Source organism: Haliotis cracherodii, unplaced genomic scaffold (assembly GCF_022045235.1).
Source record: "Haliotis cracherodii isolate W230 unplaced genomic scaffold, xgHalCrac1.p SCAF_39, whole genome shotgun sequence".
Lineage (NCBI taxonomy): Eukaryota > Metazoa > Mollusca > Gastropoda > Lepetellida > Haliotidae > Haliotis > Haliotis cracherodii.
In genome coordinates, this window is record NW_027266296.1 from 573,579 (window position 1) to 589,541 (window position 15,963).

Below are 15,963 nucleotides of genomic sequence, written 5' to 3' on the forward strand. Positions count from 1 at the left end.
CGGTTCTCTTACTTGCCCATCCAGACACCATAAGAGGCTGGCAATTTGGGAGCAAAGAGAATGGTCTTCCCTGTTGCCACCTCCACAACCCCGTAGAAGTCTGGTTCCTCCACACCAAACGCCCAGTGGAAGTACGACTCCTGGAATCACAGTGGGAGCCTGTGAGTGGGAGAGTTGGAGTGTGTGAGTGCGAATGTATGTTAGTGTGAGTGTTACTGTGCGAGTGGGAGCATGTGAGTGTCAGTGTGAGTGTGTGTGAGTGTCAGTGTGAGTGTCAGTGTGAGTGTGTGTGAGTGAGAGTGGGAGTGTGTGATTGTGAATGTGTGAGTGTGTGATTGTGAATGTGAGTGTGTGATTGTGACAGTGTGAGTGTGTGATTGTGACAGTGTGAGTGTGTGATTATGACAGTGTGAGTGTGTGATTGTGACAGTGTGAGTGTGAATGTCAGTGTGAGTGAGTGGGTGTGTGAGAGTGTGAGTGTGAGAATGTGTGAGTGTTAGTGTGAGTGAGTGTGAGTGTGTGAGTATGAGTGAGTATGAGTGTGAGTGTGAGTGTGTTAGTGTGAGTGAGTGAGAGTGTGAGTGTGTTAGTGTCAGTGTGAGTGAGTGGGTGAGTGTTAGTGAGTGTGAGTGAGTGTGTGAGTATGAGTGTGAGTGTGAGTGTGAGTGAGTGTGAGTGTGAGTGTGAGTATGTTAGTGTGAGTGAGTGTGAGAGTGTGAGTTTGAGTGTGTTAGTGTGTGAGTGTTAATGAAAGTGTGAGGGGCGAGTGTGTGAGTGTGTGTGTGAGTGTGAGTGTTAGTGAGAGTGAGTTTATGAGTGTGAGTGTAAGTGTTAGTGTGAGTGTGAGTGCTAGTGTGAGTGTGTGTGTGTGAGTGTTAGCGTGAGTGTGAGTGTAAGTGTGAGTGTGTGTATGAGTGTGAGCGTTATGGGAGTGTGAGGGTGAGTGTGTGTGGTAATTAATTATTCTGTTTGTGTACAGATAGAAAAAATACCAGCAGACCTGCAGTTAATAAATTGCATGTTTGTTTGATTGTGTGTTGTTTAACTCAACACTCATCAATATTCCAGTCTCTTAAATAATCGTGTCTGGAGCAGACAATCCAGTGATTGATATCATGAGCATCGATCAACTCAATCAAACAAACATGCAATTTATTAACTGCAGGTCTGCTGGTATTTTTTCTATCTGTACACAAACAGAATAATTAATTACCACACACACTCACCCTCACACTCCCATAACGCTCACACTCATACACACACTCACACTTACACTCACACTCACACACACACTAGCACTCACACTCACACTCATAAACTCACTCTCACTAACACTCACACTCACACACACTCACACTTACACTCACACACTCACCCTCACACTTTCACTAACACTCACACACTAACACTCAAACTCACACTCTCACACTCACTATGACTCACCCACTCACTCACACTAACATATTCACACTCGCACTCACTCTCACTCACACTCACACTCACACTCATACTCACACACTCACTCACACTCACCCACTCACTCACACTGACACTAACACACTCACACTCTCACTCACTCACACTAACACACTCACACTCATACTCACTCATACTCACACTCACTCACACTAACACTCACACATTCTCACACTCACACTCTCACACACCCACTCACTCACACTGACATTCACACTCACACTGTCACAATCACACACTCACACTGTCATAATCACACACTCACACTGTCACAATCACACACTCACACTGTCACAATCACACACTCACATTCACAATCACACACTCACACATTCACAATCACACACTCCCACTCTCACTCACACACACTCACACTGACACTCACACAGTAATTAATTATTCTGTTTGTGTACAGATAGAAAAAATACCAGCAGACCTGCAGTTAATAAATTGCATGTTTGTTTGATTGTGTGTTGTTTAACTCAACACTCATCAATATTCCAGTCTCTTAAATAATCGTGTCTGGAGCAGACAATCCAGTGATTGATATCATGAGCATCGATCAACTCAACTGGGATACCATGACATGCATTAACCAAGTCAACAAGATTGACCACCCGTTCCCATTTGTTGCCTTTTACAACAAGCATAATCGCCTCTTATGACAAGCATGGGTTGCTGAAGACCTATTCTAACCAATCTCTTCACAGTTGATAAATTTGAGCTTTTCCCTCGCTCGCAGTTTGACATTTTCAACCAAAACCGAGGAGGCGTGTTTTATCCTATAAATAAGGACTATTAGAAATTTTCCCTTTTTAAGGGTTTTGCTATATGATATGTTATCATTATCAGGACTAGTGGACTACAACCATTAGTTTCTATCACTGTCAGTCTAGCAGGACTAGTTACAAACTCAAGTTTTGCACTTGTCATATTGACAAGTCTTAAAAATGAATTTATAAGGCTGATATAATAGACTAAATATTTAAGAATGTAAGTCCAGAGTCAACATGGTCAAAGGCATCTGATTCCTCTCTGTTATCCAAGTACACAGCCTTCAAAATTCCTGCTAGTCCGCCAGCCAAAGACATATGAGGGCTATAACTCTGAACCAGTTCTCAAAGCTTCAATTTTTATACAAATGAATAAAAATAAGACTGACAGAAACTGTAAACATAGAAAACATTTTTGTCTTATTCAAGCAGGACTAGCTACAAACTCTGAGGACTAGTGAAGTAAGGTTTCCACTGGTCCTTTTGACTAGTCTTAAGAGCTTGACTAGTCTTAAGAGCGACCGGTGAAGATTCCGGGGTAGAATAGATCTTCAGCAACCCATGCTTGCCGTAAAATGTGACTATGCTTGTCATAAAAGGCGACTATTGGGATCGGATGGTCAGGCTTGCTGACTTGGTTGAAGCATGTCATCGATCCCAATAGCGTGGATTGATGCTCATGATATCAATCAGTGGAGTGTCTGGTCCAGACTCAATTATTTACAGACCGCCGTCATATAGCTGGAATATTGCTGAGTGCGGCGTTAAACAACCAACCAACCAACAAGTCTTAAGAGCACATAATTTTCTAAAGCTGAGTCTTCCTACTTGTCTGAAGATGGGCTCGTTGTCCGAGCAGTATCTGGTCGTTGACTCTCCCCCTTGAAGCAGGACGTAGGCAGCATCAGGGACGTCCTTGTTCTTTCTCAGCCGTTCACTCAAGCGTCGACTGTTTTCCCGGAACAGTTCCATCGGAACTGACAGGGTGTGAGTCCCCCGGCAGAATGTTGGCCTGGTAACCATGGTAACAAAGGATTTCTTTAGTCATGTTGTTGCTTGGATGGTGTGTCATTTATGGTTTCAATATTACCAAAATAAAATAAAACTGAGTTGCAAATAAATATGCTGGCCCTTTAACGTGTGGCTACCAGAAAAGGAGGAGGGCATCCTATAACTTGAAGTAAAGGGCTGGAGGGTCAGTTGACAGCCTACACTTATAAACCTCAGAGTGTTCATTTGTATTGATCATTAGGTTTCTTCAAACTTGAGAAAGACCCACATGAGGTTTTACTTGCGTAGAAAACCCAGGACTTACTGTGGAAGACCCAGGGACTTGATTTTCATCGTTATGAAAAGTTACATATTTCAGATCAAGTCCCCAGGACTTCCATACCCTTTATTTTTAAAAAAACCCCGCAATACTAGATTTTCTTCACTTTAATTGAAGTAGACATTTACAATGATATTCTTTGAAGGCCCCCCTTCCTGTGTCACAGTCATCTGCATTTTTAGTTTTCGTTTGTGTGAGAAATAAATCGTCACCTTCCTCTCTCTCCCACATCTTGCCACTAAATGAAACTCGACTGTAAGCTGTCCACATTATGACAGAGACGCTCACGGCCCTTAGGATCTTCCCTCCCAGGCGGGTTTACATTTTCAACCAAAACCTCGGAACGTGTTTTATCCTTCACATCAGACACATAGGTATGAAGTAGCAGGGATCCAATTTAAGCATGAAAGTCAAGGGATCCTTGTCATAAAACCAAATCTTCAAAGTTCAAAATTAAGGGGGACCCTAAATTCAAACACCATTGAAGACCTCAAGAACCACTCCCCTCAATATCAACCCCATTAAGTAGTTTGTTGTCCATAGGGGTCTGTCCACAGTCATGTTTTAGAATTGCCATTTTTTCCAATATTAACTGGCTCTCCTGACCAATGGATTGCTTTTTCTTAACGGGTAAGTGAAGTCAACAAAGCAACTTTGCAGATTTTAATACTTTAGGGCACACTTAATCACAAATGCTTGACCAAAATTAAATTTGAAAAACGGAAACAGTGTAAAACAGATGATAAAAAACGTGAGGCAAAATCATCCCCCAAATGAAACGTTCCGCCACTGAAGGGATTCCCCTTTTATCCTGGGTTTAAACGGGTTCCTGGTGCTTGAAACACTGCGCAATTTGAACAATCATGATGATCGGCCGACGACTAGTCTCTCTGCTTCTGCCTCAGAATTGTTATATTACGTCTTTTTTCGTCTGTTCATCCATTTGATTTCCGTGTCCACAACTTATATCACATTAAAACAACGCTGAAGTGAGTGAGTATGGTTTTACGCTGCTTTTAGCAATATTCCAGCAATGGGCTTCACACATTGTACCCATGTCGGGAATCGAACCTGGGTCTTCGGTGTGACAAGCGAACGCTTTAACCACTAGGCTACCCAACCGCCCAAAACAACGCTGAAGATGCCTTTAGCTGTTTTCTCAGGGGTATTCTCCCTGACAGGCATGTATTGCGTGGAACTGCCCGAGGGCAGCTGGTGTTTTATTTCCCAAACTGGATGTTAGTAATAAGAAGCTATGGTTACCGATTGTTAATTGTTATTTTGATATTCACAATGTCATGACCAAAGGTCGTTCCACACATTCAACAATGTTGTTTTATTTGTAGGATGAAGAAATAGCAGAAACATTATACCAGTACATAGTGTTTTGGTTAAGCATGTGTAGATCAAATTTTGGGAATATAGGTTTTCATGTGAGTGGGCAGACGACAAACTGATAAAAACATTTCTTATTAATTTAAATGAATATAATAATTGAGTGCGATATCAGAGATGATAATGTAATTTATGTAACTTAAGTGGTGAGAGTGATCACGTGGCACGTCTTGTTTAACGATGACATTAACTGGTACAGTTAGTCAACGGGAAAGTTCTACTTCAACTATCTGGAATCCCTCTTATCACGTTATAACAGAAACAGTTATTTAGTACTGTCAACTCTGTAAATGGAATATTTCAGAAATAACACGTAAAAAAAATGGTGATAACTGGTCGCTAGCCAGTAAAGTAGTTAGACATTTGAAAAAAACTACTTTCCCTCAATCATGTCAATTCCAAGAGTTTGAATCGGGTGGTTCTATATAAAAAATTTTTAATAAAATGGGTCAGTAAAATTGTTAAAAATTAGTATCAAATAATGTGATAAGCTGAACATAGATCTTTTAGTGTTTGCTAATATTCCACATTTTCAGGTCTGAACTGTCAAACATGTTTTCATTAAAAGAGAATTTAGTGTCAACTAGCATCAGTGATTGATAATACTCATATATATTTTTTAAGCATATGATCATCAATCCTGTAACTGTATATAGATCTATGAACATTTGTATTAATCGTCTACCTTAGAAATTAAGAATTTGCCGATTTGGCAAATGAAGTAATCTTAAAATGTTTACACTATAAAGCTAGTTGGAAACAAAACCAACAGCAGTAAGACAATGAATCCCCAGAACCTGTCATTTAGTTTAATATTCATAAAACAGACTAATCACATATAGGCCTATACGTGATGTGGGTCCGATTTGAGTCCAAAGGTGGCCAACGAGGAAAATTACATGACAAGCTTCAGTTAGCCTAGTTGAATCGTTCTCGTGTATGGGTCATTCTAAAAAAAAAGTGAGATTTTTAGTCCGTGTTGAATAACAATTAAAATATTTATTTTAGATATGTTTTAACACAAGTGTTTTTTGTAGAACATACCATGGTGTCTAGCAGTTAAGTTTCAGTAATTCTTATTATGTATTTTATTTTAATTAAAACTGCTTAATTGCGGTTAAATTGAGCTGAAGGGTGTGTCCGTAACCCTATGTTTGCACATCAACATTATTATAAAAAATATTATGTAAAAAATGTTGATATATTGTACATTACCTTTCTAACTCTTGGAATAAAATTATCTTTTAAAGATACACACTTTTATTTATATTGGTTTTTGGTAAGAAACACTTGTACATAAAAAAGTGTCTGTCCTGTTACCAGGATGGATCAATACTGAAAAATAGATAATCCTTCAAGATTCCCATAATTCAAAATAACAGAAATACAGCTTACTTCCTGTACTATCATGGCAGCAGTGTCCTTCAAGTGAGAGAAGACCTTGGATAATTCTGCTCGACGTTTATTCCTATCATGAATACCCTTTTCTTATGTCTGTGCTGTTACTGCTCATTTTTGCCAAAACAAATATTTTTTTCTAAAAGCATTTTTCCGAATATTAGAAAATATGAACTGTTCACAATGCCATGTGGTCTCAACATTTCAAGGGAGGTCTCATTAAAAAAAACTGTAATTAATGTCAATTTGTCTGTGCTGTTACTGTCTGTGCTGTTACCTTCAAACAAGTAACAGGACAGACACTGGTGGTAACAGCACAGACTTATCATCATCTTAAACTGTCTTTCCTTGTTTAACCAATCAATAATATAATTACCATAATAACTCAAATAATTCCTTTTGAAATAACACAGACATTCAAGAGGCTATAGTTGTACAAATCTTCCAAGCTGAATAAAAACAAGTTGTTCAAGACTTAAAAGTAACAGCAGAGACAAATTATGGTAACCATGGTAACAGCACAGACATTTGGTCAGCTTTATCTAACTATTCTTGTATTATCACTCAATATTCAAATTTTATGTAACATTAACACATATGTTTCCAAATTTATCACAGTTTACAAGAAAATATATACATAAAAAATAGACTACTTTGTTGAAGATAGTTATCTGATGAAAAAGTAACAGCACAGACATTCTGTGGTAACAGGCTAACAGCACAGACTTATCATCACCTTAAACTGTCTTTCCTAGTATAACCAATCAATAATATAATTACCATATTAACACAAATAATTCCTTTGAAATAACACAGGCATTCAAGAGGCTGTGGTTGTACAAATCTTCCAAGCAAAATATAAAAAAGTTGGTTAAGACTTAAAAGTAACAGCACAGACATTTGGTCATCTTTATCTAACTTTTCTTATCCAATCACTAAATATTCTAATTTTATGAAACATTAAGAGATATGTTTTCAAATTTATCACAGTTTAGAAAAAACATATATACATAAAAAATAGACTACTTTCTTGAAGATAGTTATCTGATGAAAAAACAACAGAAGGGTGAGGTTGAGAAAAGTGTGGAGAAGACAGGTGGTGTGGTGGAGAAGGGTGAGGTTGAGAAAAGTGTGGAGAAGACAGGTGGTTTTGTGGAGAAGGGTGAGGTTGAGAAAAGTGTGGAGAGGACAGGTGGTGTGGTGGAGAAGGGTGAGGTTGAGAAAAGTGTGGAGAGGACAGATGGTGTGGTGGAGAAGGGTGAGGTTGAGAAAAGTGTGGAGAGGACAGGTGGTTTTGTGGAGGAGGGTGAGGTTGAGAAAAGTGTGGAGAAGACAGGTGGTGTGGTGGAGAAGGGTGAGGTTGAGAAAAGTGTGGAGAAGACAGGTGGTGTGGTGGAGAAGGGTGAGGTTGAGAAAAGTGTGGAGAGGACAGGTGGTTTTGTGGAGAAGGGTGAGGTTGAGAAAAGTGAGAGTGACATTTTACTATCCGTTCCAGATGATACAGAAGAGTGTCTTGGAAAATGTGTTGGTGTGTTATATGATGGTTTTCCATATCCTGGATACATAGATGTTTCTACCTATGATATATATGTGGAATGCATGCACAAGCCTGGCAAAAAATGGGATCAAAAATTATTATTCTGGCCAAGACTCCTGCTGGACAAATGCTGGTACCAGCACGAGGACATTATTACCATCATTCCTGAACCAAAGAAGATTGAAGGCACTGCTTCCCACTTCAGTGTTGAAATTTTTTACTGGGAAGCTATTACAGATATGATAAAACAGAAACAATAAACAACCTGTGGTTTCTGGGTGAATGAAAGGCATCATTTAATTTTGGCACTAATCAAATAATCATAGATACAAGTGAATTGTACTTTTAAGGAAACTATAATTCACCCATGCAGACCGTTTATTTGAGTATTTGCGAATACAATTGCAAAAGAATACAGCTTCAACAGGAAATCTTCTGACAAGTTTTTTTCTCCAGATTATGTTGATGTTTGACATGGATAAAGTTGGTTATTATGTTGTTGCTTCATGACAAAAACTGTCCCATGACTATTTAGTGTAAGTTTAAATCAATTTATATTCTTTGTAATTATAGGGATTAACCCAAAATGCAAAAGTTATTGTCTTTGGCGTTACTTCTGTCTGTGCTGTTACCTACAAGTATTCTACATTCAGATTACATAAAAGAACATTCAGTTTATAACATCCATATGATCAGATACTGTTAATTAAGCAAAACATTTTCTTATTTGTCAGAGTTCAAAACTTTGAACTTCTGAACAGGATAGTTGACTGCAAACATAAGTTTGTCCGTCCTGTTACTTTCAATTGTCCGCCCTGTTACCAACCGGTTTCTATAGTTCAGATTACATACAAAAATATTCAGTTAATTACACCTTATATGTTCAGGTGTAATCAATTGCACATACTTTTTTCGTATTTGTCAGATATTTCAAAATCTTGAACTCCTGAACGTTATAGTTATCTGCAATCAAAGCCGATTGTCCATCCTGTTACTTTCAATTGTCCGTCCTGTTACTACGGTGTCTGTCCTGTTACCAGCACTTAAAATAGAAATATACTGATTATTTTTATTTATTTTTCAGAAGAACATATTTGAATTCAAACATAAGTCATCTAATAAAGTATATGTGTCAAATATATGATGCAATAATCAGGGTATGTTTGTCATATTGGATTTGAATGAATTCAAATGTTTTCATTTGACTCAAATGCTGGACAAATCTGTCCATAAAATAATGTATCAATCTCTTTTTAATTGTACTCATTGAAATATAAAACAATACATTTAAAAACAAGAACTGACATGATTTGTGTTGAACTTTGAAAAATATTGCTGCAGAAAATATAATTGTTAAAGGGGCACTGATCTAACGCAATTCCCCGGGACTGGTTGTTGCCTTTGTTATTGTTTTTCCCCAGTGAGTACCCGGATGTATAGCAGAAATCTAGACTAGTTCGCGACCTCTGCAGCGCCATTCGTAAGCGCATTAGTCACTTTTATGGGTAGTAATAAGGGCGTATGGTCACATTGATCAACAAAAAAATTCGAGATAATAAGGAAATGTAGGTATCTTTGTGGGTAGCATCGGTAATGGTGACGAAGTTTTGATAAGTAACTTGCTTGGCAATTTTGCGATTTTCGTTTACACTATTTTGACTTGTAACACAAAGTAAATATTTCACCTGAGCATTGCTTTTTTATAGTGTGTATATTTTTTTACTGTCAAAATGTGTAACATTTTCAAATTTATTAAACGTCTAAATATTCAGTTATTTTACAAAGTGACTGAAAAACATTTCCATCTGTACTATTATAATAACGAACTCCAAACAATTTTATGTTTAATATCATCACTAAGAAACTGAAAATGTTACGTTGAAAAGTACATTTCTATGTTGTTTGGCTTCTAATACTACAAAATAATCTGTTGTGATGTTTATAGGCCCTTAATCAATCTGGACAGATTTTTTTAGACAAAAACACATTTTATAAATTGCCTGAGAGAATCACATTTTAAAAATTGACGGTAATATATACACGCTTACAAAGGAAAAGACCTGTGAAAACAAAGTCTATCGCGCATTGAAGAATTTCCCAACTAAGACGTAGAGAAACAAGAACGAATCGGTTCAAAAGAAGGAAAACAAAATGCAAATACTATAATTTCAACCTACCAAATTTATGTGTATAAATTTTAGGCAGCTTCCTTGTTCGAGGAATGTATCCGTGAATATCCACACAAAGGAACAATATCCCACTCGTCTGCAGCTGTACAAAGAAACTTATTCGATGTCACGTGTCTCTGTAACAATCAAATATTTTAAAAGATATATATCGTTTCGGGATATTATAACCCATGTTCGTTTCTCAACTGATCACTTGGATTGTTTCAGGTGTTTCACATAGGTGTCAAGTCTCAAGGGTCGGCTGAGAAAGCCCACTTGACAACTATTTTCATAACGTCCACGTTTCCTAAAAAATCCATTGATAGATAACAATGATCAATCAATCAACGTATTATCAGTTAACCCTTTGAACAAAGTATGTTGTTTTTACATCGGCACTTCACGCCATGGTATGAGTGTATTCCCTTTGTTTTAGTAAACCTAGACATGTAAACACTCACTTTTGACATATCAACTGTGCAAGATAACAGTGATTAATCAATCAACGTATTTGCTGTTAATCCTTTGATGACTAGGAACGATCCGTTGATTTACAAAAAAAAGTAAATCAACTGATCATTCATCTCTTGCTGGGCTGCCACGTGCATATTACATAACACACATTTCACCTCACTTCAAACCTGGATTTAGATTGAATAATTACCCCCGACACAATAAATGCCAAATGGGAACCTTTGTCAGGTAATCTAAGTGGTGCTACCACTAATTGTACCTGTAATAAATTCATTAACTTAGCATCAAGTGAATGACGACAAATACACAAGTGTAGGGTTATACGAGAAAACGTGGATGACAACAAGGGAGTAGTAATCGTATTATAGACTCAATCCGAAATCCAAAAATGCTTTCACTGCATGAATATTTTTTTTTAGTATTAAACTATAACCATCTGGGGTATTTCCAAATGACGATGAGCTCCGCCGTTCTTTTTGTCTGTTTGCTTGGGCTGAAGAAATTAATTAACATGCGCCCTTTGTCGAAATCTTTATAGATCACAGTTAACCAATCAGTGTTTATGCAAAAATGCGTAAAACAAATATTGCCTCCAGCCTCCAAGTTTATTTAGTTGTCCTTGCAGACGGTAGCCAGTCTCTGGTCACGCTCAGTTGCGTTACGTATCATCCGGGTACTCACGGGGGAAAAAACAATAACAAAGGCAACAACCAGTCCGGGGAATTGCGTTAGATCAGTGCCCCTTTAACATGGAAACAGGACAGACATATTTTTCCTATTCAGTGTTAATTATCATAATTAGGACATCATTGATTATTAAGGTGTCATTTTGCTTAACATTGTTATTCAGAAGTTACTTTGCGTACTGAGTCAATAAAAAAGGTATTTTACAAAAGACAATTTTGATGTTTTTGCTTAGTTGAAATTCCGACATTTTTTGAGAATGACCCGTATGCGATTTTTTTCTACTTTTGTTTCTATACATATTACCTAAGTTGCAAATCAGAGCTGTTACATAATTATTACTACGCTAACAAAGATGCCACACGATATACTAGTATAGGCTATAGCCTTGATCTTAATTGAAGTACTCACTGCGCTCTTGCGGATGCCATCTCGGTAGGTGTATTTGTGATCACGCGCCGTTCCAAGCTCCACGCAGCTCGTGGTGGCATTAGGCTAAAACGGCTTACGGCCAAAAAGGACCTGGAGTCTGGACCAGACAATCCAGTGATTGATGTTATGAGCATCGATCTACGCAATTGGGATAGGATGTCATGCATCAACCAAGTCAGCGAGCCTGACACCCCATCCCCTTAAGTTGCCTCTTACGACAAGCACAGTAGCCTTTTACGGCAAGCATGGGTTGCTGAAGACCTATTCTACCCCGGGTTTTCACGGGTCCGGCGCCAAGTTTGGGAAACGTTACAGTCAGTATACTATTCGACATGCAAGAATTTGACATTCACTAAGGGTTTATTCTATACGAATGCAAACGATCTCGCAATCTCGAATACACATATAATCATCGATATTAGACTTGCGTCTTAGGCCTGTGGTTCAAAACAGTGTTAAACCAAACTCACTCACTTACTCACTCAGGGTCTGTTCTTATAATATATTTTCTCACCATTCTCATATCTGTATACATACACGCACTAGGGATTCCGGGTTACATTAGGTCCCCTAGATGTAACCAGAGACCATATATGGTCTCTGCTGTAACCCATGTCCATTCTATGTCCCTCCCACTGACCAATCAGATTCCACCTCTCATATCACTTGCATTTGCTCAGAGAGAATATATCGGTATATAGTCTCTGATTTGCTTTAAACAAAATGGCGGCGCCCAGTCAAGACGATCTGATCGATAATCAAAGTCTATATTGTAATAAAATCACGTAAGCACCTTTATTAAAAACATGAAAATATTTGGAAAATATCTGTTAAGTCTTGACGCAAATCCTGCAATCGACCGAAATCTGCATGGCAGTATACGAACCGGACGTCGATTACGTTACGCGATATTGATTGGACTATGCATAGACTCGTTAGTCCAACCAAAATATAACTCCATAATTCCAGCCTAGTTTTGCAAGGGTGAAAACTGAACTTTTATGGTCAGATAACTCCCTTGCCTCGGGAAGATGGGTCGTACGACTTTGTGGATCGGGTGTGCAATTGTGTGTCGTACTCGACAGCGTGACAGCAATTGCGCTCCCCTCCTTGCTGATAGGGGCGGTCGGGTAGCCGAGTGGTGAAAGCGTTTGCTCGTCACGCCGAAGACCCAGGTTCGATTACCGACATGGGTGCAATGTGTGAAGCCCATTTCTGGTGTCCCCCGCCGTGATATTGCTGGAATATTGCTAAAAGCGGCGTAAAACCATACTCACTCCTTGCTGATCTGGGGTTTTTTATGCACATGAATCAGAATTTCTGCTCGAGTTGCCACATTCAAAACAGAGGAATTTGGCTAAGAAGTTAAACTTAATAGATTCAGGTATGTCGAGTATCTGTTATAGTTCAATCATGGTCATATAGCCAAATTCCTTCAACTGATTTACTCACCTGAGCTAGAAACAGACGCAACCTGCGAAACTGGCTCATCTGTTTCATATTTAGGGGCGGTCGGGTAGCCCAGTGGTTAAAGCGTTCGCCCGTCAGGCCAACGACCCGGGTTCGATTCCCGACATGGGAACAATGTGTGAAACCCATTTCCGGTGTCCCCCGCCTTGATATTGCTGGAATATTGCTAAAAGCGGCGTTAAACCATACTCACTCACTTACTCACTGTTTCATATTTAAATTTAGACAGACAACAAACTCCGTAAGACTGTATATAAGAGAGATGACTTCAACTTTCCAATTGTCTACATTATTTATGTAGAGCAGTTTTCCAGCAGCTCCAGACTTCGGTGACCAGATTTCACAACCTTTGAGGCACAATCGAGCAGGCCTTTTTCTACGTAGTTTTCAAATAGCTAGACGGTTACAATTATTCAAGGCTTTGGTAAAGCTTTCAAAACGATTTCACGCAGACACGCGGAGGGCATTTCCAAATTTGACGCATGTGTGGCCCTATTTTGATTAATACCATATGTGCCCGTGTCATTTCAGGTGAACAGTTGTCTTGCCTTTGCATGTGTTTGTGACGGGTGTCACCGGCGGAGTCAGGATGCTCCCAACTTTTCGCGAACACCTGGTATCACTACTTCATAGTGATTCATAAACAAATGCTTTTGGTGGAATTGAACAACTGACTCTGCCTTTAGAAGAGATTTGTGTCACTTTTTATTTTTATTATTAATATTTTTTTTTATATCAATCACTTGTTTGCCTGGTCCAGATTCGGTTGGGTTTTTTCTAACCACTGGCGTGACCCGTGAAGATCCGGGTTAGAATTCATCTTCAACTCATGCTTGTTAGCTAAAAGTCGGCTAACGGGATCGGATGGTCAGATGGTCAGCTGACTTGTTTGATGCATGATGTATCATTGTATCCTAAATGCATGGATCGATGCTTATCATGCCAATCACTGAGTTGTCTGGCCCAGACTCAATTCTTTATGAACAGGCCGCCATCATAAGGCTGAAATATTGCTGGGTGCGGCGTTCAGCAAAAAAAACCGAACAAATTTATCGCCGTGACATACAGAAGAACGTACGTGGTCATAACGTTTCAACAAAGAGTGAGTTGGGTTTAACGCCGCTTTTAACAGTATTCGAGTTATATCACGGCGTGTCAGCTAAATGTAGGAGGAAAGCCCGAAGTGATGCAGTTCGCAGACGCTTACCACTTCGGTGAAACCCACGAGCACGGGTATGGTGCTGACAAACCTAGAAACATAATCGGGGCGAACCGGGATTCGAACCCACAATCATAGGTTTCTGGCGTGCCCAAGGGACGCAACTCTGCACAGCGAATCGCGGCGCCTCAGATGACTGGGCCACCAGTGCCCCCTGTAAACAAAGAAATAGCACACATGACAGTATGGCACCGGAGTTTTTCAGACCTGATATCGTCAAACACGTTTTGACGCAGTGCCGTTTAAGGCTAGGATGACGTTTAGACTTCGGAAATGATCGTATCTTTCCGAAAAGGGGTGGTATACAATTTGGACCTTGCCCTACTTTTCTGTTTATATAGAGAAAATGATGATTAACTGTGATTACTTTCTTGGATGCACAACTATGTATGAAACATTTACTTCATACATCTTTCAAAGTGGATGCGCCAATACCCATTAGCTGGGTTTGATTCCCAACATGGGTGTGAATTTTAAGCCTTTTCTTGGATATTAAGCATAACGTGTCCTCTCATCAGATGCGCGATCGACCAAGCCTCCGAGCCTGACCACCGAGTAGTTCAAAATTTCCACGAAGGATTTTTATATTAATTCCTTAAGGTTTGAGACATCCTGGTATATATACAACATCGTTTGACCTTTTGACCTAATTCGTCAGTCGCCTCATTCGACGAGGCATCGTGGTATATATACATCGTTTGACCTTTTGAACCAATTCGTCTAGCTTACGTTGCTATGGAGGCCTGTATACCCAGGGTCCCCATTTTGTTATCTAACTCTAGCCTATATGTAGGCCCAACATTACACATCAGTTCCTTTGTAATAACAACCTCTAAGACGTAAGGAGATGCATGGCGTTCGGCATTAATGGAATTTATTGTAAAAACTCGTCTTAAATTGTCTCAAATGTTGTCCAGAAAGCGAATAAGGTCGTTTGAATGTGTATGCGTGCGTGCGTGCGTGCGTGCGTGCGTACGTGCGTACGCGTGTGTGTAATCTTACATAGCCCTCTATTAAGATAATTGCAATGGCGGATCCAGCATTTTTAAAAGGGAGGGGTCCAAAATATCAAAATTCTCTCTCAGATAAGTTTACTGCATAAAACATACTACATTTGGTTTTCAAAAAGGATGGGGAGTCCTAGTCCTGCACCAGTGAATGTGGAATATATTTATTTTATGAAAAAAATAATAATCTAGGAACGAATACAAACGCAAGTCTAGCCAGCTCCAGCTTGCTCTACTCCACATCAGTAAAGGGAATTTTTTCTTACTTTTAGAGCCAAGAAGGATATTGTGTAATATAAGATTTCAGAGACTAAATGTTAGTCTAGGGGAGTCCGGACCCCTCTGGATCCGCCTATGAATTGTGATCGCTCCAAGCACGCTTTGCGCACGCTGTTAACAAATACGCCAGGCCGCAATTTCAAAGCATAACTATTTACCAACCCACTGATAATTTATTGTGTCAGATATGTCAGAGACAGCGAACGTACGGTAGTGCAGAGTCCAGAGCAGGGCCCATCCAACCGAGCAGACTGTCAACCTACCAAATGCGGTGTGAGGAGCTCGGTGGACTTCGATCCTGTAAATCCAAGATGGCAGCGA

General features: G+C 39.3%; 1 protein-coding gene across 3 annotated transcripts in view; it reads right to left on the bottom strand.

The window, feature by feature from the left end:
- Positions 1-11,703, bottom strand: part of LOC139478145 (xaa-Pro dipeptidase-like) — a 33,101-nt gene extending 21,398 nt beyond the window's left edge. For 2 of the 3 annotated variants that reach the window (XM_071260476.1, XM_071260477.1), the window contains exons 1-3: positions 11,647-11,703; positions 3,078-3,261; positions 13-140 (exon numbers count right to left, since the gene is read on the bottom strand). In XM_071260476.1, coding sequence (XP_071116577.1) covers positions 13-140; positions 3,078-3,261; positions 11,647-11,666 — 332 coding nt within the window. In that variant the 5' untranslated portion in view covers positions 11,667-11,703. Of the gene's footprint in view, positions 1-12; positions 141-3,077; positions 3,262-10,086; positions 10,215-11,646 lie in introns of all 3 variants that reach the window. The other variant, XM_071260478.1, reaches the window with a different exon arrangement.
- Positions 11,704-15,963: the final 4,260 nt, after the last annotated feature.